Source organism: Equus caballus, chromosome 4, assembly GCF_041296265.1.
Source record: "Equus caballus isolate H_3958 breed thoroughbred chromosome 4, TB-T2T, whole genome shotgun sequence".
NCBI classification, from domain to species: domain Eukaryota; kingdom Metazoa; phylum Chordata; class Mammalia; order Perissodactyla; family Equidae; genus Equus; species Equus caballus.
The window spans coordinates 9,198,819-9,223,777 of record NC_091687.1 but is presented as its reverse complement, the minus strand read 5'-3'; the positions used below and the strand labels follow the sequence as shown (position 1 = coordinate 9,223,777).

The 24,959-nt window shown below is 37.3% G+C and overlaps 1 protein-coding gene across 8 annotated transcripts in view; it reads left to right on the top strand.

The window, feature by feature from the left end:
• LOC100629239 (T-cell receptor gamma chain C region DFL12) overlaps window positions 1-24,959 on the top strand; it is a 63,172-nt gene that overhangs the window by 18,125 nt on the left and 20,088 nt on the right. For 2 of the 8 annotated variants that reach the window (XM_070265495.1, XM_070265493.1), the window contains exons 3-4: window positions 13,872-13,935; window positions 24,119-24,448. In XM_070265495.1, the coding sequence (XP_070121596.1) occupies window positions 24,304-24,448 (145 nt within the window). In that variant the 5' untranslated portion in view covers window positions 13,872-13,935; window positions 24,119-24,303. Of the gene's footprint in view, window positions 1-13,565; window positions 13,936-17,380; window positions 19,091-20,440; window positions 20,625-23,727; window positions 23,999-24,118; window positions 24,449-24,959 lie in introns of those variants that run through there. The other 6 variants (XM_070265496.1, XM_023638936.2, XM_070265494.1 and 3 more) reach the window with 6 other exon arrangements.

Genomic DNA, 24,959 nt, shown 5'->3' with positions numbered 1-24,959 from the left:
GGGTTTCTTAGTGGGGGAACCATTGCCTTCTTGAGCCAAAACAGAACCTTGTTAATTACCTCTATTTTTATGCAAGCAAATTAGAGACTAGAATCTGAGTGGAACACACCAATTGTGAGAAGAGGAGCCCTTTCCAGAAGGAATGCATGGAAAGTGTGCATTATGCTTCTCAAAATATCTATGCTGAATTCTTTTCATGGATTTTCTCATATACTGTAGGGAAGATCAGTGGACCTGGTGATATAGTGTCTTCAGAGGAACAGACCTCAGGAGACAAAAGTGATGTCAGCTTTTCCATAAGATCCCTAGAAAACTTAGTGACAAATTCAATGATGAACAAAGAGAACAAAGCAAATGAATTATGTTGCATTCAAAAGATAGAATATTATGAAATCATTAAAAATGGCACTTTTGAAAATTTATTAACAAAAGTGAAAATGTTTATATTCAAATATCAAAAATTCACATAACGTATGAATGAGTTTACATTAAATCTCAAATACGTAAATGTCTTTGTTAGTGGAAGAAACGAAAAAAAGGAAATATTTGAGTTTTAAGATAGGTGGTTTCATGGTAGAGTGGAGAGGTTATTTACTTGTTTATAGTTTTAATGATTTTATAAATTTTCAAAAATGGACTCCAAAAAGTTTTACAAATAAAATATTATTTAAGAAGCTAATTTTCTCTGGTTTTTCAATAATAATGAAAGCATAACTTTAAAACGTCATCAAGGGCTTATTATGTGTCAGGCACCATTGCTTCCATTTTATGTTCACTATCATTTTTAGTGGGATAGTGCAACTTTCTTAAGTCTCTGAAAGATATTTGCTTAAGCAATTAAAGATGCAGAAACTGAGACACAAAGATTAAATAACTCAGCCAACATCAGAAGGGGTAACTAAGTAGCATAGGAGGGTGGTTATCTTCAAATGTCATTAATAATGATATTCACATAAACTTTTTTGGGACCTGAAATATTTTCAAAATATAAAGTTAGCTAAGAGAACAGAATATGAAACTGTATGTGTAAAGCCCATTTAAAATAAAAAAAAAACACATGTGTAATGATCCAAGCAAAAATCCTACTATGTATAAATGTGTGGAGGAAACACTTAAAAGTAAATGATGATGGCTTTTATTTGCATCACTTTATAACCTCTTTACTCAGGTTTTCTCCACTGAGCATCTCTTGCTTATCCAAGCTCCCACATCTACCAGCTGTGTGACTTGGAATTGATCACCTTTGCTACATATTCTCATGTTCCAAAGGGAGATAATAGTACCACTAAGTCTCAAGATTGAGAAGTGAAGTGAAATAAGGCAGGAAAACACTTAGAACAGTGCCAGCACATCCTCAATACATATTAGATATAATATTAATTTTAAAGGCTTATAGTTACATGTAAAAGTCAACGTTAATTAAACATACCGCTCTCTGTGACGTCGTGTTCATGAGATAGTTCCAAGGTCCAAGTAGAGTGGAAGCTGGCCCCATCCCTGTGGATTATCTGATATTCCTTTAAGCAATTTCAATCCCATTTCTTTTTGAAGGGCACCCAGATTACAACTGAAATTTGATTTGTCTAAATTCTAATCTGTACAGTGATTTCCCAAATAATCATAAAATGAAATACCCCATTGTATTTCAAATCAAAATGTCTATGGCTTTTAAAATGAGGTATGAATAATGTCACTTTGAAACTTCAGTTTGTCTTTTATTTATATTGTAAAATATTGCTAATATTTCATACTCTTGAGCACTGAATCCAAACAAATTAGTAGGGGAACTAATTTTAATTTTATGACTCACAAGCCATACCCTCACATCTCTGGTGCAATATTTCTATGTGTGAAAATTAAGGGGGGAACAGGAAAGTTTGAAACAGATTTAGGCCAACTCCAGAACTGACCTCATCCACCCCACAGACACATTCCCGTCCAGACTGTGAACCCTATTCCCCATCAGTTGCACACCAGTCAGTCATCAGAAACACCAAACCCTCAGCTCTGCGGCAGGTCATGAAGGGTCCCCCAGGACCACCTGAGCCACCACTTCCTCCTCTTACACCAAGTCACACCACACCCTCTTCTCACTGACCTGGACCCTCCAAGGACCATGGGCCTCACTTTCCTGCCTTCTTCTTGATGACAAAGTCTGACAGACAGGAGGACAATGATGGAAACATTTATATTTTTCTCTCTCTGGGATTCTGAGTTGCTCCTCCATTACTCCACCATAGATGAGAGATGAAAGAGATCCTTTATTGTTTTCTTTTTCTGTGGCAGGTGTTCATGGGAATTTCCCTTTTTTGTTGGCAGTTGGACAAGAGCAGTTAAAGGTGGAGCAACCTGAAATGTCAACCTCCAGGGCAACAGAGAGAGAGCTCATATGTCTTGTGCGGTGCCCACTGCAGATGCTGAAAATACAGTTATGCTCTGGCACTGGCAGAAACCACACCAAATTAGGGGACACTTCATGTCTATCATCTCAGTAAAAACGCCAGCTCCATTGACTTAGGTGAGAGAAACAACATAATTGGGGCAAGTGAAACCTTTCAAACATCTACTTCAATGCTTACCATAAAGTTTATGGAAAAAGATGTGACCATTAACTCCTGTGCAGGTGGGACCCTCAGCACTGGAGGTACCAACATGCCCAACAACAGCCTCTCTTCAGTCTCTGCCCAACCACAGCCTTCCCACAGGAGCAAACTTAACTACCTCCCGCCTGGGCTCCCAGCCTCAGGCTCGCCTCCTCTGCTGCACTTCCTGAGCTTTCCAGGAGGCCAGCATGTGTTATGCTCACACATTAGGCCCCACCTTGAGTAGGAAGCACTCCTGACCATTATGCTCCCAAAGCTTCCTTTAACACTGCTTCCTAATGAATTAAAGTCTTGTCTGGGAATGAGTGGACACAGGCCCCATTTATCACATCACCATCCAGAGACTTCCACTAACTGTGAATGACTCAGGTTGAGGGAGGGAGTCATTGTGAACACAGGACTCCTAGACATGTACATATATATTACCATATATAATCATCACAACACCTCTGCAATATAACTATTATCTGTCCATTTTATAGATAAAGAAATTAAGGCTCAGAGAGTTAAAGTATTTGGTCAAAGACAAGGAATCCAGACTTTTTTAACTGGGCCATGATGATACCCTGAAAATGTAAAGGTCATAATTCTCTAATAAACAGAGTACTTGAGGTAAATTTGGGATGGAGCAAGTGTCTATTTTCTGAGGGAGGAGAAAGATGGTTCCTCACTTCACAGTCAGGGCTGTGCCAGCGTGATGCCGTCACAGCAGAGCTCTGAGCCACTGGGGCCGTTAGATGAGCCCACCATATTTTGAATAACTCTTGGTTCTGTCTGTGAAAGAAGAGAGAGTGAGCCAAGAGAAGAACAGCTAATAATTTTGCGTGTGAGTGAGTTCTCTGCTAGTGTTCTCAATTCTTTGCACATATGAGCTCCTTTAACCCTCACGGTAACCTCTGAGGTCACTTCTGTTATCATGAAGCCCACATGACCTGTGAGGTGAGTGACATACTGTGAGCTTCAGGCACTTGTCCAAGACACACAGCTGGTACGTAGCAAAAAAGGGTTGGATCCAGGTAATCTAGCTCCAGAGTCTGTCCTTTTGATCCTTGAGGATAAAAAAAGTGCTATGTATTGTTCCTACCCCCACGGAGAGAAGAAACCCAACATTTGTGGCACATTCACTGACACAATTTGTCATTTAGTACTGAATCATGTGATCAGGATTTGAGTAGTTAGGAGTCTTCACAGAATATGTGAAATGCCAATAAATTAGCAATTTGTTTTTCAAATATAAAATAACAAAAATTGCATCATTTATGAAGCCACGTCTGAAATAATTGTGAGATAAATGAAGACTACCCTTTAATCCATGCACCCTTCTCATACAGCTCATCCTGAGTAACCCAAGGAGGAATGTGGATATCACCCTGCATCTGTGCCATACATATTCCCTTATTTATTCAATAATTTACAGGGTCGTGGCAACATTCTCATCCTCATCATATTCTCCTCTAAGGATCCTGGTTCTATTTCCCAGTTCAAGGAGACCATTGGAAGAAGCGAAGGAGAGTCACAGGAAAGGGGGACATAGAATCAGTCAGCGAGCCTTTGTCCTCCTGCCTCTGATGCTCACAAGCTCCTGTGATTGCATCTGTCCCTGTAATTCCCGACCATCGCGTTCCCTCTCTGTGGGAGACATTTGGTTTCTTGAACCTATACAGGCCCTACTATTACCTAAACTTTTAACAGAATCTCAGGTGGAGAACAAGACCTGAGAGAAACACAACAAATCTAAGAACATAAACCCTTTTCAGACAGGAGGGCACAGACAAGCTTGTCAGCGGCCCTCTGCTACCTTCCCTACATGGTTGTCACATCTGGACTCAGAAGAGCCTCACAGAGCAGTAATGAGGTGTCCATAGCGAGACACCTGTGCTCAGAGGAAAACTCTCTGGCAGCTTTTTATGTATCAGGTTAAACGGTGACTAACAGGGAGACACCTGATTTAGATTGTATTCAAAGGATACAATATGATGTAGACATTGAAAACAGTGTTCTGTGGATTTGTTAATAAAATTTGGAAATATTCACAACATAAAGAGAGAAAAAGTCATTAGGATACAATAACGTCTTAAAAATATAAATGTCTATATAGATAGGAAAATTTTAAAAAGGGGGAAGGGAATTGTTTAACATTTTAAGAATGGTTACTCCTGAAGGAATACATGTTTTATTTCTTCTGTGTGCTTTGATTAACTTTACATATTTTGCTATATGAGCGGCTATGATTTTACTGTAAAAAATATTTGACAATCTAATTTTCTCTTGTTTGATAATATAGTAATAAAAGACTTCATAACATCATTGAAGACTCATGATGCACCAGGTACTGATATCTGAGCATTGTGTGCATTATGCTCACATAATATGATAAAGTAAGCCTCTCAATACCTCTAAAAGATATGTATGTATACAAGGTACCCCTGTGGAAAATGAGGCACAAGATGCTTAAATAACTCAGCCAAAGTCAGAAAGGGTTAAGTGACATAGAAGGGTGTTCAATTATCTTTGGTCATTAAAAATAATATCCACATAGATTATTTAAAGATCTGAATATTGCTCACAGTAATAACCAAAACAAGGGAATATAAAGCCAAATATGCAAACCCCACTAATAAAAATACATGTACAAGAATGTATACACATGTATACATAACTAAGTAATCCTATTTCTTTCTAAAAATATATAAAGAAAATATCAAAATAAAAGTACATACTGAATCTCTTTTATTGTCATATTTTAAGTCTCATTTTACTCAGATTTTCTTTAGTGAATACCTGTTACTTATCCATGTTCTTATGTGTACCAGCTCTGTGTCTTTGAATGAGTCACTTCTCATTGACACTGTCATCATTTATCAAATGGAGATTATCATAAAAGCTACCTAAAGCAATCTATGGATTCAGTGCAATCCCTACCAAAGTTTCAGCCATATTTTTGACAAAAATAGAGCAAAGAATCCTAAAATTTATATGGAACAACAAAAGACCCCAAATAGCCAAAGCAATCCCAAGAAAAAAGAACAAAGCTGGAGATATCACACTCCCTGATTTTAAAATATACTAAAAAGTTATAATAATCAAACAACATGGTACTGGCACAAAAGCAGACACACAGATCAATGGAAGAGAATTGAGAGCCCAGAAATAAACCCACGTATCTGTGGAGAGTTAATTTTTGACAAGGGAGCCAAGAACGTACAATGGAGAAAGGAGAGTCTCTTCAATAAATGGTGTTGGGAAAACTGGACAGCCACAGTAAAGTAAGGAAAGGAGAGCCTTGTATTATACCACACACAAAAATTAATTCAAAGTGGATTAAAGAATTGAGTGTAAGACCTGAAACCACAAAACTCCTAGAACATAAGTAGGGAGTATGCTATTCAACATAGGTCTTAGCAGCATATTTTCAAATACCATGGCTGACCAGGTAAGGGAAATAAAAGAAAAAATAAATAAATGGGACTACATCAAGCTCAAAATCTTATGCACAGCAAAGGAAACCATCAAAAAAAATGAAAAGACACTTAACAATTAAGAGAAGATATTTGCAAATCATATATCTGACAAGGGGTTAATATCTAAAATATACAAAGAACTTATGCATCTCAACAACAAAGAAACAAACAACCCAACTAAAGAATCGGCACAAGATCTGAACAGGTATTTTTCCAAAGAAGATATACAGATGGCCAACAGGCATATGAATAGATGATCAACATCACTAATTATTAGGGAAATGCAAATCAAAACTACAATGAGATATCCCTGCAGACACATCAGAATGGCTATAATTAGCAAGACAAGTCATACCGACTGTTGGAGAGGATGTGGAGAAAAGGGAACTCTCATACACTGCTGATGGGAACATAAACTGGTGCAACCACTATGGAAAACGGTATGGAGCTTCCTCAAAAAGTTAAGAATAGAATTACAATACATTCCGGCTATTTCACTGCTGGGTATTTATCCAAAGACCATGCAAACATGAATGCATAAAGATATATGCACTACTATGTTCATTGCAGTATTAATCACAATAGCCAAGGCTTGGAAACAACATATGGGCTCATCTTGCATGAATGGATAGAGAAGATGTGGTACATATACAATGAAATACTACTAAGCTATAAAAAGGAAGAAATCTGGCTATTTGCAACAACACAGATGGACCTTGAGGGTATTATGCTAAGTGAAATGTCAGATTGAGAAAGTCAAACACCATACCATCTCACTTATAAGTACAAGATAAAAACAACAACAGAAACAGCAAACAAACACATAGAAACAGAGATTGGATTGACGGTTACCAGAGGGGAAGCGGGGAGGGAGGAGGGTGAAAGAAGTGACAAGGCCCATGTGTATGGTGCTGGCTGATATTTAGTCTTTGGGTGGTGAACACGATGTAGTCTACATAGAAACTGAAATATAGTGATTTACACCTGAAATTTACATAATGTTATAAAACAATATTATCTCAGCCAGTAAATAGATAAAATAATATAAGAAAACATTTTGTATAATGCCTGACAAATAGCAAGTTCTCAGGATATTAGATGCTATATTAATTTTAAAGCTTACCTTTCCATATTAAACCTAACATTGCTTTGAAAACATTCCTGCATGTGGCATGATGCTCAGGAGACAGCTCCAAGGTCCAGGTGAGTAGAAGCTGATTCCCACAGGTTCTCTGTCTCATATATCCGCCAGCATTCAGTCTGGTCCCTTCCTCAGGCACCAAGATTATAAATGAAATTGATTTCTCTTAGTCAATCTGCATGGTGACATCTCAATTAATTTTAAAAAACACAAAGATATTCCAGTACTACTGCATATGGCATATTAAATAACGTCCATGAGATTTTTTCAATGTCTGATTTTTGTTTTGTTGTTTTACAGAAAAATAAAGGTCAGGTTTCATAGCCGAGTCCTGAATCAACAGCAAATCACAGAAAGATAGATGTAGGATCTGAATACAGCACTCATGTCTTGATATTTCTGGAGCAATGTGTCTCCAGTATGGAATTTTAGGGGGAACTGCTGTGTGGGTATGAGAACCATCCCTGCTCCAACTCTCAGATGGACACATTCATTGCAGGATTTCTTTCCAGACCAAGAACCCTGCTACCAGACCCGGGCAGTGCTCATGGGGAGCAGGAAGCCCCAGAACTGCCCATTTCCCCCGCAGATCAGGAAGAACCCAGGGAACCACCTGATCCACCACTTCTTCTGAGACACCAGAACCAGCCCTGCCCTGATGCCACTGGCCTGAGACCTCATGCCGACAGGACTCTGAGCATGGAAAGAATCCCAGAGGCTTTTGTTCTCTTAGTGAGACCTCATGCTGTAGGCTGGCCCTGAATCAGGGAGCTGTCTAGTCAGAAAGGCCTTTCTGAAGATCATCCAGCTCAGTGCTTCTGAAGCATTCAGAGCAGTATGTACATTGCTAAATCCAGTAGCCACCAGCCATGTGTGGCTATTGAGCACCTAAAATGTAGCCAGACCAATTTTAGAAGCTGAAATGGACATCTTGTGTAAAATACAAACCATGATCTGACGTTAAGAAAAGTGAAATGTCTCATGAAAAATTTTTATATTGATTGCATGTTAAAACGATATTTTGCATATCTTGGACCAGAGAAAAATAACCCTAAACTTAATTTTAACTGTTTGTTTTAAATTTATTGAAAATAGTTTTTATGGTTTCCTTTTTAGTGAGGAAGATTTGCTCTGAGCTAACATCTGCGCCAATCTTCCTCTATTTTATATGTGAGTCCCTGCCACAGCATGGCTTGACCTGTGATGTAGGTCCACACTGAGGATCTGAACCTGCAAACCTGTGATGCTGAAGTGGAGTGTGGTGAATTTAACCACTACGCCACGGAGCCAGCCATTTTTACCTTTTTTTAATGCAGCAGCTAAAAAATATTAATTTGTGACTTAAATGGCTGACACATTTATTACTATTGGATAGCACACTTACCGACTAACAATTAAAGAATTCTGACCATCTCCCTGAAGAATGAATAAATAAAATATTTTGCAAATAATCTCAAGGGTGAAGGACTGTCTGGAGATTTACCACAAAATGGCTGAAAGCTGAGACTGGAAGTCAATTCCTAACTCTAGTCTCTAAGCTGTTGCCCCACCATCCATCAATCACTTTGCAGCAGAGGAGTCAGCAATTAGATGCACAGGAGACAATATTGCCACTTTCTCCGCACCCTCGTCCGTTAGCAGGGCCGCCACTCAGATCATGGTGGTAGATGACAATCCTCATGCAGGGTGAAGCAGTGAGCCCTGGGAGACCTTGGGCCCTCTGCCTTCCACTTCTCCCCTAACGGCACCCCATGTGGGAATTTGGGTGGATCTCCAGCTGCTCTGGAACTCTGTTCTCTCATCTGTAAAACGATGTGGTTTAACTGCTGAAATTATGTGGTTCTCATTTCTGTATTAAAGCAAAATGATAAAAAAGATATAACTATATTTACTACCTTCTCATAAAACAAACTTCTTGAAAGGAAAAGAAAGGAAGGACAACCTGTGCTGCTGATCCTGCAGCTCCGAAGAGGAAACTTCTCTGCAGCTACATGTGGTGGGAAAAATACCTCTTTGACGTCTAAGTTTAATTGACACTTTTCAATTGAAAATCCAAAGTTTATGTGCACTTTAATAGTATTATTAACAATTATTAATGAAAGGAAAGACTAAATGATCTGAGGGAAAACTGTTCCCCAGATTATTAACTCATCTTCTGTCTCCCTCAGCTTCTGTTTTTGTGGTTAGAAATTGATAATTCAGACATGCCCCTCGTGCAAGAGCCCAGCATCCCCACCCTCTCCTGAAGGCCTGGGTCAAGGCTAAGACCCCCCAGAGGGAGTCGGGGTAGAGGAGGCTGAAAATTACTTTTGCTCTGTTTTCAGGTTGTTCCTTCATTTCATCTTCCCCGTTGTCCTAATAACACAGAACGCTTTCTTCTTTCTTCCCCCATCTCAGTGCCTAGCTCCATGGAGGAGGGAGCTCTGTGAACTGGTGATAATCAGGGTGAAGCCAACAGGGAAACAAGCTCCTCACTCATCTCCTTACAGAACAACATCGTCCCATTCCCCAGAGGAGCTGCCCAGTGCTCTGCCGTGAACCTCCACACCGCCCTACACCCCATCTTCTCCCCTCACTGACTCCTGCTTTGCCATTTATGAGTTCTGTGACCTTCAGTGAGGTCTTAACTCTTCTTAAAGGGCAGCATTAAAACTGACCCTCAGGATCCTGACTTGGACAAAGTGGGTAGAAAATTCCTTCACTGAGGCAAGAAGAGATGGGTTGGGGGAGGAATTGAGTTCACCCTGGGCCATGTACAAAGTCAGGTTGAACTCCTATGTCAGACATACTTGAACTTCCCCAGTAGTCAGCTAGATATGCAAGTATGGAGCTCAGGAGAAGGTGTGTTATGCAGAAGGTGTGTTATGGATATGGGCCTGTAATTTCCTCCTATCATCGCTTTCCCAATTCCCTCAAGATAAGTAAAGCCATGAATGTGAAAAGATCCCTCAGGCAAAGAAAGTAAAGTGAGAATATAAATATGGATCACAGCAACTTTTGGTGGATTGGGGAAGGGTGATCCGTAAATATACCCTAAGACAGATGGAAAGTCTTGGGTTAGAGGACGAAAAAACAGACAAAAAGCAAAGTCAGGAATCCAGAAAGAGGAACCCCAGTTTCATAGAGAAGAAGCTGTAATTTAGTAGAGATAAATTATTAGGTGGTTAAGAGAGAAGACATAAACCTGAACCTTAAACAGAAGCCAACAAACCAGAATAGAGTATTCAGACCCCTCAAGGTGCTGCTGCCCCTCTAAGCTGTAGGGTGTGTGGGTAGCTGAAAGTATGGTAACATACTGATAAACCAATGTCTCTCCAGCTGATCACAGAAGTTCTCTTTGGGCCCAATTATGCATAACACAGCCCATACCACCTTTTCTTCTTCCCATAAACTCTGGTGTGACAACTCAGTGGAGTTATTGCTGATTTATTCCATGAAAGACAGTGGGAGAAATGAGAGAAGACCAATGTTATAGCATTACGTCATAATGTTTTCCCCATTCGACAGCTCTCCCCGGTTATGTGTCATATCATTGCATCTTTATCACACTCAAGTAACTTAGCACAATTCCTTGCATATAGTGGGAGCTTCGTGAATAATGTTTGGATAAATGAGTCTTCTCAGAGTACTACGGTGGCCTTCTGTACTATGTGGTCTGATCTAAGGTGGAGGACCTTGCTCTACTATCTTCATATGGAGTGGATGTGCTAACAGTGGTGAGGATGCTCCTTCACAATGAGGCAGGGCAGCCATGATCACCATCCCCAATGGGAGGTTTGACTTGGTGGACTCAGCCAAGCCACATGGTCTGAGACTCTTCTCAGCAGGGGTTGCAGGCTGCCCTGGAGGAGAGGGCAGTTGATTCAGACATGCTGTCACTCTTCCAAGCACTACCTCTCGCAGTCCTTGGAGCTTATAAATTGTTTTCATCCCCCAATTCCCATTGACACGTATTCTTGAATATTGTAGTTTTTAAAAATTCTACATTTTTGCTCATTACTCTTCTCCTTCCCTTATTTGTTAGTGTGTTTGTACAGTGCAGGTCATCTGGAGCGACCTCAACTTCCCAGTTCTATATGTCTGTCAAACACAGCTGTCTGGAACCTGTGGTATCTGGTGTAACAATGTCTACGACATCCATATATTGGTATGAGGGAAGCCCTGGTCCAGCCCTGCAGCTCCTGCTGCACATTTCATCTGACAACGCTGTCAGGATGGAGTCAGGCATTCCGTTGGGTGAATTTGAGATACTGTTTTCATTTATCATTTCTAACAGATTTTTGGTAGATCCGTTAGGGTTTTCTAAATATAAAATCATGCCATCCACAAACAGTGAAAGTTTTACTTCTTCCTTTCCAATTTGGATACCTTTAATTCCTTTAAGTACCTAATTGTTCTTGCTAGGATTTCCAATACTATTTTGAATAAGAGTGACAAAATTGGGGATCCTTGTCCAGTTCTTGGGGGATTGCTTTCAGTTTTCCACCAATGAGGGTGATATTATCTGTGGGCTTGACTTATATGGTCTTTATTATGTAGACATATTTTCCTTCTATACCCAATTTACTGTGAGTTTTTACCGTAAATGTATTCTGAATCTTGTCAAATGCTTTCTCTACATTTATTAGATGATCATGTGATTTTTATTCTCCATTTAGTTAGTGTGGTGAATCCTGTTGATTGATTTGTGGATGTTCAACCCCCCTTGCATTCCTGGAAGAAATTTCTTTTGATCGTGATGTATGATTCTTTTAATATGCATCTTTTAAGATGTAATATTCTTTTAATAACATTCTTTTAATGTGTCCAACTTGCCAATATTTTGTTGATAATTTTGCATTTATGTTTGTCAGTAATATTGGCATGGAATTTTCCTTTTTGTGTTGTGCTTGTCTGTTTTTGGTATCAGGGTAATGTTGAACTTGTAAAATGAGTTAGGAAGCATCCCCTTCTCTCCAATTTCTTTGAAAAGTTTGGGTAGGATAACTATTGAATTTTCTTTCAATGTTTGGTAGAATTCAGCAGAGAAGATGTTTGCTTCTAAAATTTTGTATTTTTTAGGTTTTTGATTACTATTTTAACCACCTTGCAAGTGATTGGTATATTGAGACTATTTCTTCTTGATTCAGTTATGGAAGGCTGTATGATTGTGAGAATTTCTCCATTTCTTCTATATTATCCAATTTGTTTGAATTTAGCTTTTCATATTGTTCTCTTACTATTAATTTTCTTTCTGTGGTCTCTGATAATTTCTCCTCTTTCATTCCTGATTTTATTTATTTCAGTCTGCTTTTATTTTTCTTAGAGAGTCTAGTAAAGGTTTGTCAATTTTGTTTATCTTTCCAAAAAACCAGCTCTTAGTTTCATTGATCCTTTCTATTTCTTTTTAAACTCTATTTCATTTATTTCCCCTCTGGTTTCTATGATTTCCTTCCTTCTACTGATTTTTGGCTTTGTTTCTTCTTCTTTTTCTAGTTCTTTTACTGTTATGTTAGAGTGTTTATCTGAGATAAACGTTTTTCTTGTTTTTAGAGGTAGGCCTGTATTGCTATAAACATTCCGCATAGACCACTTTTGATGCTTCTCATAGATTTTGATATGTCATATTTCCTTTTCATTTGTCTTTAGGTACTTTTTTCTATTTCCTCTTTGATTTATTCATTGATCCTATAGTTATTCAGTAGCATATTTATGACTTTTCCAGCTTTCTTCTTGCAGTTGATTTCTAGTTTCATAGCCTTGTGATTGGAAAAGATGCTTGATGTAATTTAAAATTTTAGTTTAAATAAAGAATCTTATTTTTCACAGGAGATGGAATTCTATAAATTTCTTCATTTATTCCGGGAAAAGTAATGTCATCAGAGAAATCATTTTCTCATTGACACTGCTGGGAAAGGATCATATTGCCAATGGTAACAAGGCTTCATTAAAAGTGGGATACTTTGGCCTCAGTGGCCTAGTGGTAAGTTCAGTGCACTCTGATTCGGCAGCCTGGGTTCAGTTCCTTGGCCCGGACCCACGTCACTCATGTTAGTGGCCATGCTGTGGTGTCAACTCACATACAAAAAAATGGGAACGATTTGCAGTGGATGTTAGCTCAGGGCAAATCTTCATTAGCACAAAAAGTAAAATAAAATAACTGGGGAAGTTTGTTCACATTGCTCAAGTATATTTGAATTGGCGTATTTCCATTTTAGTTACTAAAGAGTATCTTCCTTTCAGAAACACATTCCCAAATCACTAAGGAAGCAGCCCTGATGTTTGTGAGAACAAAAGGGCCTTTCCTTTGATGCAACCTCTGAGCAGTTTAAACACAATTGAACACCTGGAAATAAAAAAAAAAACAAAAAACCCTTATTCTCTGAACGCTTTTCCTAGTGATTCAAAAAGTAGTTGCTTGACAAGTTGGGAATGATCTCTTCTTTTTCCTCTTTTATTCTTCCTCTTTTTCATCAATGCTTTTCAATGATTACTGCCTTGTTGGAAAACAGATATTTGGATCAATTTATCTGAGGAAAAATTATAAAATGTCTAATGCCACAAAGCTTATACTCAAAGACTTCCAGAGGAACTCAGAAGATCAAATTGCCAGTGCACAGCTTTTTAACCACTAGTTACATCATGAACCTTAGGAGAAGGCTGAGTTTTTGTAGAAGCTGTAACCAGTGTGATAGCTCAGGCTGGAGCAAGAAATTTGGAGAAGGGACAAAGCTCACAGTAATTCCCTCTGGTAAGTAATTTTTTCTATTTTTACCCTAGTAATGAAACATTGGTAGGTGCTTTTTAGAAAAAAACAATTTAGGATCATCCTTACTTGACTGTCATATACGTGGGCTCGGCATATGAACAGCAAGTTTACAGCTGCTGGTCACTGTATATGAAGAAAAAACTACTTTGTAAATGGTTTGTTTACTTCCCTGATTGTAAGCAGATTGAAATTATACTTTTAAAATACACACAAAAAAATAGTAGAGTCAAGCTAGAAATTCTGACGGTTTTAGGAATGTATTGGCAAACCATTAGTAGAAGTTATTGCTTCAAGATGCTTTACTTGTAGATGGTCTTTTAGTGAGAGATACATTTATTAATTACTTATTCTCTATATTTTAAGATAAAACATAGTGCTCCTTTCTTACAATAACCTGCCAAACGTATATTATGTTTTTTTATGTCATCCCCCACAGCAGTGCAACAGACTAATTCTTAAAGTAATTGATTATAGAACGTCAGTAAATCTCACTTATGACTCTAGCTCCTTAGAAGTAGACTGACATCAGTCAAAATTTGTGCTCACAACTCTGGATGAATTTCCTAGAGATGGGCCAGTTTAGGGGAATTTGTGAGTTCATTAAGCCATTTCAGTTCAAGGTCCATGAAAAGAGTCTGCATGGTTTTACATCCTCATTTGCTCTTTCATTCTGACAAAAACCCTCATTGAAGACAGTTTCTATGCTGGAGGCTAGAGATAAAATGGTGACAAGACACAAATAGACTCAGTCCCAACATTCTAAAGCTTCTAGTCTAGGAGATAAGTGTTCTAATTCCATCCAGGTCCTTGGAGGCAGTTCTCTGACTGACCTAGCAAGGAGGACATTCACAAGGAATTAACTAGTTACATCAATTGTAAGGCCCTAAGAGGTGGAGGAATTAGGTCCATTTGGTATTTCTGTATTGAAAGATTTGTAATGAACTTTAGATATTTGTTGTATTTGATTCCAGAAATAGCTAATAGTAAATATGAATGAAAATTGCTAAACGTGTCATTTGGTGAGAGGATGATTAACATCAGGTATTAAAATATTTAAAATATTTAAAATATTTAACTGGATGACCATTTTCAAGAATGTCGTAATGTCATTCTTTTTTCTAAATTCAGTCCAGTAAATTTGTTCAGTCCTCATTAGCCTTAAAGGTAAAATTTTGCCTGAATGAGGAAGAAAATCTCACAACGATGTTTCTAGCCCACTAGATCCATTGAAATGAAAGGTTTCAAATAATTATCACAAAATAGTTAAAGCATTGAAAACATGAAAGAAATTATATAATTTGATTTCCTTAGTGGTTGTGATCATATAAGCGAAGAATTTATAAACTGAAAAGCAACATTCTAATGCTTTTTTCCCCAACTTACTACATATTCAATATAAATTGCAGCACACAAATTAAATAATGGTGACGCAGATATAATTCATTAGGGTTCTGAGAACCCTCATGTTTTAATTTAAAAAACGTCATGTTTCTTCAGGATAATGTGGTGCGAGGAAAAATATAGACTTTGATCCTGGGTTTATCTTTTTCCGTATAATCATCCTTTGGCATGGATGATTTGGTTCACTTGTTATTGCTCTGCTAAAATTATAAAAATAATACTTGCTAATTATGAAAAAAATTTCAAAATACAAAATTAAAGAAAAAATTAATATTATATATCAACAGCCATCTTTGATAACATTTTGAGGTATTCCTATCCATTCATTCTATCTATGCAACAACCATCTCAAGTGGATGCTGTGAACAGTAAATGAAATTACATTAGGAAATTTCCAACATGGTCAGTGATAAAAATGTCAATTCTCAGGAATTCAAATTACCATCATTGGAATTCTTTATGAATTCAATGGTATAGATAAATATATTAATTCCCACCTAGTCTACAGGTCACATTATAATAAACGGTCAGTCATTGGGAAAAACTTTCCATTTTCTGAGACCAATTTTTACCTGCCTCTAAAAATGATTAGAATATAATAAGCATTATCTCAAATAAAATTAGCCTGAATATAAAGTGATCCTTCATTTTCCAGTAGAAACTTCTAGAAGTCAAAGAAAGAGGACTTTTGCAGCTTGAATCTATAAATTTATAGTGATATAGATAAATACAAATATCCATTTATAATATTCAACTTCCTAATTAGATTATGGCGAAAGAATTAAAAAGCATATCAATACAAATATCAGTTGCAAAATGTTCTTTTTGCCCTCATTAAAACATTTCATTAAACATTTTGTTCAGTCTTCACATGCATCTAAAACATCTTCTTAGAGCAACTCTCTGGGTCATCTTAAGGGCTGAGTGTCTGTTTTGGGATCCTGGTAGGATGATATCACTGGATATTTTATTCAAAGAGGCAACTCTCCACTGATAAAATAAAGAAAATAATTTCTTTTCATGTATTCTGTTCTTCTATAAAAGTGTAATGAAAGCATAAACTATAGAGCTTTATTCCCAAGTAATATTTACCAAATCCACGATCAATTTCTTTATTTTCTTTCACTGGTGCTAGTTCCAAAACTAACATTAATTGAGCTCATTTCAGGTGGAGATCATGTCCAAGTAGTATTTTTTGCACAGCAGAGTATTAGAAGAGCCTCTGTTAGTATGAGAAGTTACATAAGGGCTGGAACATAAGGCTACCCCTGTTTTCTCAGGGATAGTTTTAAGAAAGAAAAACTTACCTTATGTTCTGGCACTTTTAGTCTGTTTGAATTCTGCATGTTTTGTGTATATATCACACAGCTAGGATTTGCAAACATATTCTCCCAACTCTCACGTCACAGTAGAGTTAGACCTCACTAATCTATTAACCACTGGGGCAGAAAAAGAAGCAAGCTATAATTCACAAACCATTTGTCATTTATTTCAACTGCCTATTTCAAAAATCATCTCAATTTGAGAAAACCTGAAGTCAAATACATAGTGCAGGCATACCACATTATATTGCACTCTGCTTTATAGCACTTTGTAGATACTGGTTTTTTAAAAAATCAAAGGTTTGTGTCAACTCTGCATCGATCAGTCTATGAGCACCATTTTTGCCAAAGCATTTGACCACTTCATTTCTTTGTGTCAGATTTTGGAAATTCTCGCAATATTTCAAACTTTTTCATTCCTATTATATTTATTATGGTGATTTGTGAGCAGTGCTCTGTGATGTTACAAATGTAATTGTTTTTGGCACCATGAACCCCGCCAATATAGGACGACAAAGTTAGTCAATGAATGTTGTGTTTGTTCTGACTTCTCCACTAACTGTTCCCTGACCGCCCTCCCTCTCCTTGGGCTTCCTTATTCCCTGAGACAAAAGAATATTGAATTCAGGCCAGTGAATAACCCTACAACGGCCTCTAGGTGGCCAAATGAAAAGAAGAGCTGCATGTTTCTCATTTTAAAGGCTAGACTTGAGTAAGCTGAGTGAGGAAGGCATATCAAAGCCTAGATAAGCCAAAAGCTAGGCCTCTTACACGAGTTAGCCAAGTTTTGACTGCAAAGGAAAAGTTCTTGAAGCAAATGAAAAGTCCTACTCCAGTGAACACACAAATGGTAAGAAAGTGAAACAGCCTTAATTCTAATATGGAGAAAGTTTTTGCAGTCTGGATAGAAGATCAAACCAGCCACAATGTTCCCTTAAGCCAAAGCCTAATACAGAGCAAGGCTGTAAAGCTCTTCAATTCTATGAATGCTGAGAGGGGTTAGGATACAGCAGAGGAAAAGTTTGAAGCTAACAGTTCAGTTCATGCGGTTTAAGGAAAGAAGCCATCTCCATAACATAGAAGTGCAAGGGGAAGCAGCAAGTGCTGCTGTAGAAGCTGCAGCAAGTTCTCCAGAAGATCTAGCTGAGAAAATTCACGAAGGTGGCTATGCTAAACAACAGATTTTCAGTGTAGATGAAACAGCCTTGTGTTGGAAGAAGATGCCATCTAGGACGCTCGTAGCTAGAGAGGAGAACTCAACGCCTGGCTTCAAAGTTTTGAAGGACAGACTGGCTCTCTTTTTCTGGGCTAATGCAGCTGATGACTTTATGTTCACTTGCCATTCTGAAAATCCTGGGGTCCTTAGAATTATGCTAAATCTACTCTGCCCGTGCTATATGACTGAAACAGTAAAACCTGGGTATCTGTTTAGAACATGCTTTATTGAATATGTTAAGCCTACTGTTGAGACCTAATGCTCAGACAAGAGGATTCCTTTCAAAGTATTGTTCCTCATTGACAATGCACCTGTTCACCCAAGAGCTCTGATAGAGATGTACAATGAGATTCATGTGCTTTTCATGCCTGCTAATAAAAAGTGCATTCTGTAGCCAATGGATCAAGGAGTAATTTTGACTTCCCAGTCTTATTTTTTGATAAATACATTTCATAAGGTTAGAACTGCCATAGTAAGTCTTCTGATTGATGTCGGCAACGTAAATTGAAAATCTTCTAGAAAGGATTCACCATTCTAGATGCCATTAAGAACATTTGTGATTCGTTGAAAGAGGTCAAAATATCAACATTAACAGGAATTTGGAAGAGGTTTATTTAACTCTCATGGACGACTTCGAGGGCTTCAAGACTTCAGTGGAGGAGGTACCTGAAGATATGTGGAAATAGCAAGACAGCTAGAATTAGAAGTGGAGCCTGAAGGTGTGAGTGAATTGCTCTAGTCTCATGATTAAATTTTAATGGATGAGAAGCTGCTTCTTTATGAAGGAGCAAAGAAACTGGTTTCTTGAGATGATATCTCTTCCCGGCGAAGATGCTTTGGAGATTTTGAAACGACAATGAAGACTTACAACGTTGCACGCACTTAGTTGGTAAAGCAGTGGCAGAGTTTGAAAGGATTGACTCTGATTTTGAAAGTTCTACTGTGGGTAAAATGCTATCAAACAGCATCACATGCTATAGAGAAACAGCTTGTGAAAGGAAGATTCAATTGATGTGGCAAACTTCATTGTTGCCTTATTTTAAGAAATGGCCACAGCCATCTCAGTCTTCAGCAACCACCACCATGATCATTCAGCATCCATCAACATTGAGCAAGGCTCTCCACCAGCAAGAAGATTAGGACCCATGAAGGCTCAGATACTTGGCATTCTTCAGCAATCAAATATTTTTTAATTAAGGTAGGTACATGGTGTTTTTAGACATAATGCTCTTCTACACTTAATAGACTATGGTATATTGTAAACGTAACTTTTATATGCACTGGGAAACCAAAAAGTTGTGTGACTTGCTCAACTGTAATATTTATTTTGTTGTGGTGGTCTGGAACTGAACCTGTAACATTTTTGAGGTATGCGTATACAGTCAAACCATGAAATATAAATAAATGTCAAAACCACTAAGGAGAGCAGAGGAAAAAAGGTCTCTGATTATCTAGCAAGAAGCACAGGCTCAAATTTTATGCTCAAAGGTAGGAGAAAAAATGTAGTGGAATTCAGCCTTTTCATTAACTGATAAAACGAAACAAACCAAATTTCCAAATAAGATATGTTTATCCCACTATAAAATTAGTAAAGGATTTTAATGCATGAGTCCTTTAGGAGCAAAGTGAAATATGAAGTGGGCATTGCCTTTAAATCCAATTTATAAAATGGAAGAAGTCATCTTTCAGCAAACCCAGTTTATCCCACTCCTGCATCAATGCTTTGGGCATCGTAATATTGAGTGTCATCCACAGATGGTGACCCTCAGCAGATATGGTCAAGCAGGTAATGTTTAGTGGTCTAACATGGCAATAGGAGGATTTGAAGACAGGTCTCCTGCCATCTCTCCAGCCATTTTACCTTCAAGGCCCACTGCCAAGAATTTCAAGCTGAACTTTCCACGTGAACAGGAAGATTGTCAACTGGAGCCTGAAATGTCTGGTGAAAACTTGGAATGCAAATAGATTGTGCTGTTGATCAGGGAAAAGAGCCATTTGTTTTGGACAACACAAGTGAAGCAGTTCCATACACTGACTGAATATTATTAGACTTTAGCTAATATTCTCTTTGATTTTCTTAACACTGGGCATGCAGAGGATAAGACAAGACAATGATTGCCTAGTAATTGGCTGTATGAAAGGCGTGTTTCCTCTGACGATGGCTTTGAGAATTCCAGGCTTATTAGAGGAAAGTGGAATGCAAACGAAGGGACAAGTCTTCACGCTTAATTTCCACCGTCTAATGGCACCCCCAAAACACTGAATTCCTGTTAGTAAGGACAAGGTTTGGTCCCATGAGTTTAAGATGTCATATTGGAGCACACAGTCATCACAAATTATTAATAATGATATAATAACCTTACGATAATTATAATCTATATTTCTATAGCATTTTTAATTAAATCCCTTTTCAGATCTTGTTTCATTTTGGTCTCACTTCAGCTCTGGTAGGGATGTTGTATTATTTACACTAACATCACTGTTTTCAAACAAATAAAGCGCCAAAGCCTTTAGTTTACTTGATTTCTCAGCCCCAGAACTTGGCTGTATACTTGTTTTGAGCAAAATGCACTAGGACAAGAACCCTGGTCTCTTGAGCCGCAGGCTACATAGTTCCCTAGAATTTGAAGAACTCAGAGAAGCTAATTAGTCTAAAGTTTTTGATACGAGTTGATCACTGTGGAATTGTTAAACAAAACTCTTCAGTTTTGGAACAAAACTTGTCATCGGAGGTAGGTATTAGAAGAATGGAGCTTTTGAAGGTAATAGAGGGAAGGCAAGAAGCAATTAAATTGATAGTTAAGAAAGTTTAGGAAAAAGAGGAGTGTGATGGGATTGGATGTTGAAATCTTGAGAGATTTTAAAATAAATCCTTATGACAAAGAATAGCAAAGGTACCATTGTGCAAAGATCAGAATAGGCTTGGCTTTGTGTACATATGGAGTTAGATAGGGGACTGAAATACGACGTATGTAATTATCATGAAAGTGTTTGGTCCGCGGATAAAGCTTATGAGTACAGGTGAGTTTTGTGAGTTGACACTTCTCCTTTCTAACGGTGAGAGGGTGTCTTCAAGGAGTCTGGTCTTTGGAGTCAGGCTGACCTGGCTCCACCACTTACGTCCTGCTTATGTGAACTTGGGGGACGATTCTCTGGCCTCAGTTTCCTAATCCATAAAAGGGGATGACAGTTTGTATCCAGCAGGGCTTGTATGAGAGTCAAATGAAATCGTGTGAGTAAAGTACTTGGCACATTGTCCAACACCTAACAAGTGCTGGATACAACGTTCCCCCAATTCAAATGTGAAGAGAGATTTGTATCCAGTGTGGGGAGTGGTTTGCAGCCAATGACATGGACAAAGCAGCAACTCTCCAGAGAATCAGCTTCCTTCCAACTGCTCCACTGGAAAGTTATCTTACTGTCTGTCCACTCACACACAGAGTAGGAATTTGGAGGTGTTTGTTACTCTTTAGCAGACTTTTCCCTTATTGGCAAGAAAAATAAGATTAAAATTTGTTTGTTTTTTATTTTGTTCTTGTTCTATGCTTTAAATCTTAGTCTATATTTTAATTGATATTATTTCTAACTGCTATATTTATTGGTCTTAAAATTTAAATCTTAGTCTATATTTTAATTGATGTTATTTCTAACTGCTATATTTATTGGTCTTAAAATTTATAAGCAAAAGGTTTGAGCTTCATGTTCATGTTTATCAGAAGAAAAGTTTAAATTAATACAGAAAATGGTTGATGTAAAATCAGTTATTGCAGAAAGTTGTCATAAATTTGAAATGCACACTTAAATAGGAAAGAGCTATAATTGCTTATTTGATAAAAGAAAAATTAAAAGAAGAAACTAGAGAACGCAAATAAATATCAATGTGTAGGTTTGAAATATTATACTTTCAATTAAAAATGTAGTTGAGATTTGCTAAATTTATGTAGAAATTATACTGCTGCATCTTAGTAAAATATAAACACCTCAGGCAATTTCACTGAAATGTATTATTTGATCATGCAGAGGAATTTATATAAATGAATTAGACAGGTCTACTAATTTTTTTACCTGATTTCCTTTCTATGCAACATGAAAATGATTTTGACCATGAAAAACACTGTTAAGAAGTTTTAAAAAGGATTTTTAAGTAAAAAGCATCTCATATAATTATTTAAAATATAGGCACTAACCCTATATAGGCAAGTACATTATTTAATACTCAGCTGACTATTACATTGAGAAAGTTATGTAAATTCCAGATTCATTTTATCTTTACAAGAATGAAACTAATTCCAGGTTAGGAAAAGGGACAGGAGGTAAGAATAGTGTGGTGTTATACAGAAATTTTTCAATTGATCATTTCAATTACAATTTCATCGTTGTAACGAATCAGAGGTATTCCTATGAATAAACAAAAGTTCCTAAGATGAGAATTAGATTCTTTAACATATTGACTAAAGACTAAACTTATGTAAATAAGATGTAAGATTGAAAACTTCATCTTGTTTGATAACACACTTTAAATTACAGAGTATAAGGTTGGAGAAATATAGTGTCTTACTATCATCATCAATAAAGTGTCATTTACACTAGAAGAAAGATGTGTAAAATTAAAATAAGCACATTAGGATCTAATTATACCTAAAGCATGAGAAAAAACTCAACTTTCTTTGCTTACTGATTTACTGCAAAAATCAGGAGTTTTGCTATAGAGTCAGATCTTCCCTAGAATTCTTTTTTCTTTTCTTCTCAAATGAGACGTCTAATGCTTCTTTTCCTAAGAAATTGTCCATTGAATAATGCAAGTCCAAACTAGCCCAAAGAGAATATTAGTAAAGCATCTGTGTGTCGATTTGGAATCAAATTGGAAAGAGTTTTAATATTTATAATTCCCATCACTAAATTAACAATAAACGTGTAGTCACCTAACATTCCAGCATCCAAGTGATGTGCCTTTGTAAACCATGATGTTCTCTTATATGTTTTGACATTAAGTCTGCAAGAGATTCTGGAATTGTGACATTTAACATTACACCAATGATATATGTATTTTATTCAGCAGGTGATGACAAAGAAAATAGTGGAGCTCTAAAACAGCTCAGCAGAATTTTAGGGAAGATATGAATCTCAGAGGAGACACTGAGATTCAAAATGTGGTGTATTCTTCGTCATGCTTAAACTTCAAATAACATTCCAAAATAAAATATGCTTTTGGTGAATATTTTCCAAAGTGAAACAAAATTCTGATGAGTGCATTTACTTGATGAGATTAATATCATAGAGTTTCTGAAAGCTGTATGAAAAATTATTGATTACAAATTTTAATAGAACTTTTGGAAATATTGCTATTTTGCTTCTAAATTCAAAGAACTGTAGATAATTTTGATGTGCTGCACGCCGTACTCAAAACCATGGGGTAGTTCAGATGTGCCATTGAGATCTTATATAAAATTAGACATCAAGTGGGAGATATTCATTAACTCATAACTGGGCGTGGCTCCACATTTGAAGCTAAAAGGTTTACTCGATTGTCAGGTACACATGGAAATGGACTCATTAACAAGTGACTGTGCAGTGTATTACAAAAAAATGAAAAACTTCCTCCTGATATTTATTTATATGGTAAATGTGACAAATATGGCATTTTCCACAAACAGTTAAATGAAGAGTGAGGTTTCGCAGAGCTGCAGAACATGAGAAAATGTTATTTGGCCCAAAGAGCATAAATCACAAAATTCACAGGATTAGAAAGGGAAATACTTTAAAAAAGACCAAATGGTCTCATGAGCAGAGACATCATCAACGTTACCTGGTCTCCTCCCCCATCCCTGCCACCTTCCCACTCACCTTGAAGACAAACTCCACTATGATGGAACAAAAGAGATTTTAAAAAATACGTGTGTTCTTGAATGTTAGATGCCTTGAAATGGGGCAGTTAAGAGTCACACTCTATCTTAGCATGTGGAGAAAGAACAAAGACCAAGGTTTTATCCAGGCTCTGCCAACTAAAGCTGAGACTCTGGGCAAGTTACATTACATCTGGAACTTCTTTTCCCATTGAAAATAAGAACAATAAATACTCACAACCTAAAGTGGAAGAAAGACCACGGTAAGCACTAACTCAATGGTGGCTTTTCTTCCCTTTACTTTACATTGGGTCATTTCAGACCACACAGTCTTTGTGCTTCTCTAACGAGTCTTTTTAATTACTATTCCATTTTCCCCACAGATAGACGCCTTCCGGCAGACATTTCCCCCAAGCCCACCATTTTTCTTCCTTCAATTGCTGAAATCAAACGCCACAAAGCTGGAACACATCTGTGTCTTCTTGAGAATTTTTTCCCAGATGTTATCAAGGTATATTGGAAAGAAAAGAATGGCAATAGAATTCTGGAATCCCAGGAGGGAAAAACCATGAAGACCAGTGACACATACATGAAACTCAGCTGGCTGACCGTGACTGAAAAGTCAATGGATAAAGAACACAAATGTATCGTCCAACACGAGAAAAATAAAGGAGGGGTTGACCAAGAGATTCTCTTTCCTTCAGTGAATCAAGGTATGTGCATGTAAATATAACCTCGCAGAACACTTGTTTTCAAAGGGATACAACATCATTTCTGTCAAATGTTAAGGAAAAACAAACAAATATAAATTTTCTTAAATGTTGTTTCATTTATTGGCAGCAAAAATGACCCTGTATTTCCCCGTAAAATTAAAATAGTGTATGCTTTGGAACTATGAAAAGAAAAATAAAATGAAAAATTTACTTAACCTTTCTCAGCCTGAGATTCATCCTCCAATATATTAAGGTGGCAATGATTTTTCTACTCAGCAGGCAATGTCACTCTCACTTTCATCTTGCTATACTCAGAGTACAACCCCAAAACAATGTTATTAGGTGACCAAATGGTATTCCCTTGAGGGAGCCAGATGGCAGATCAACAGAAAATCAAATAATTTGGCCACTGCAGTTTTGTTATGGTCTTAGTTTCTCCAGGTTTGTATTTCATATACCTGAGTATGAACACAACAGACCAAAGGCCCTAGAGCACCCATAAATGAGAAGG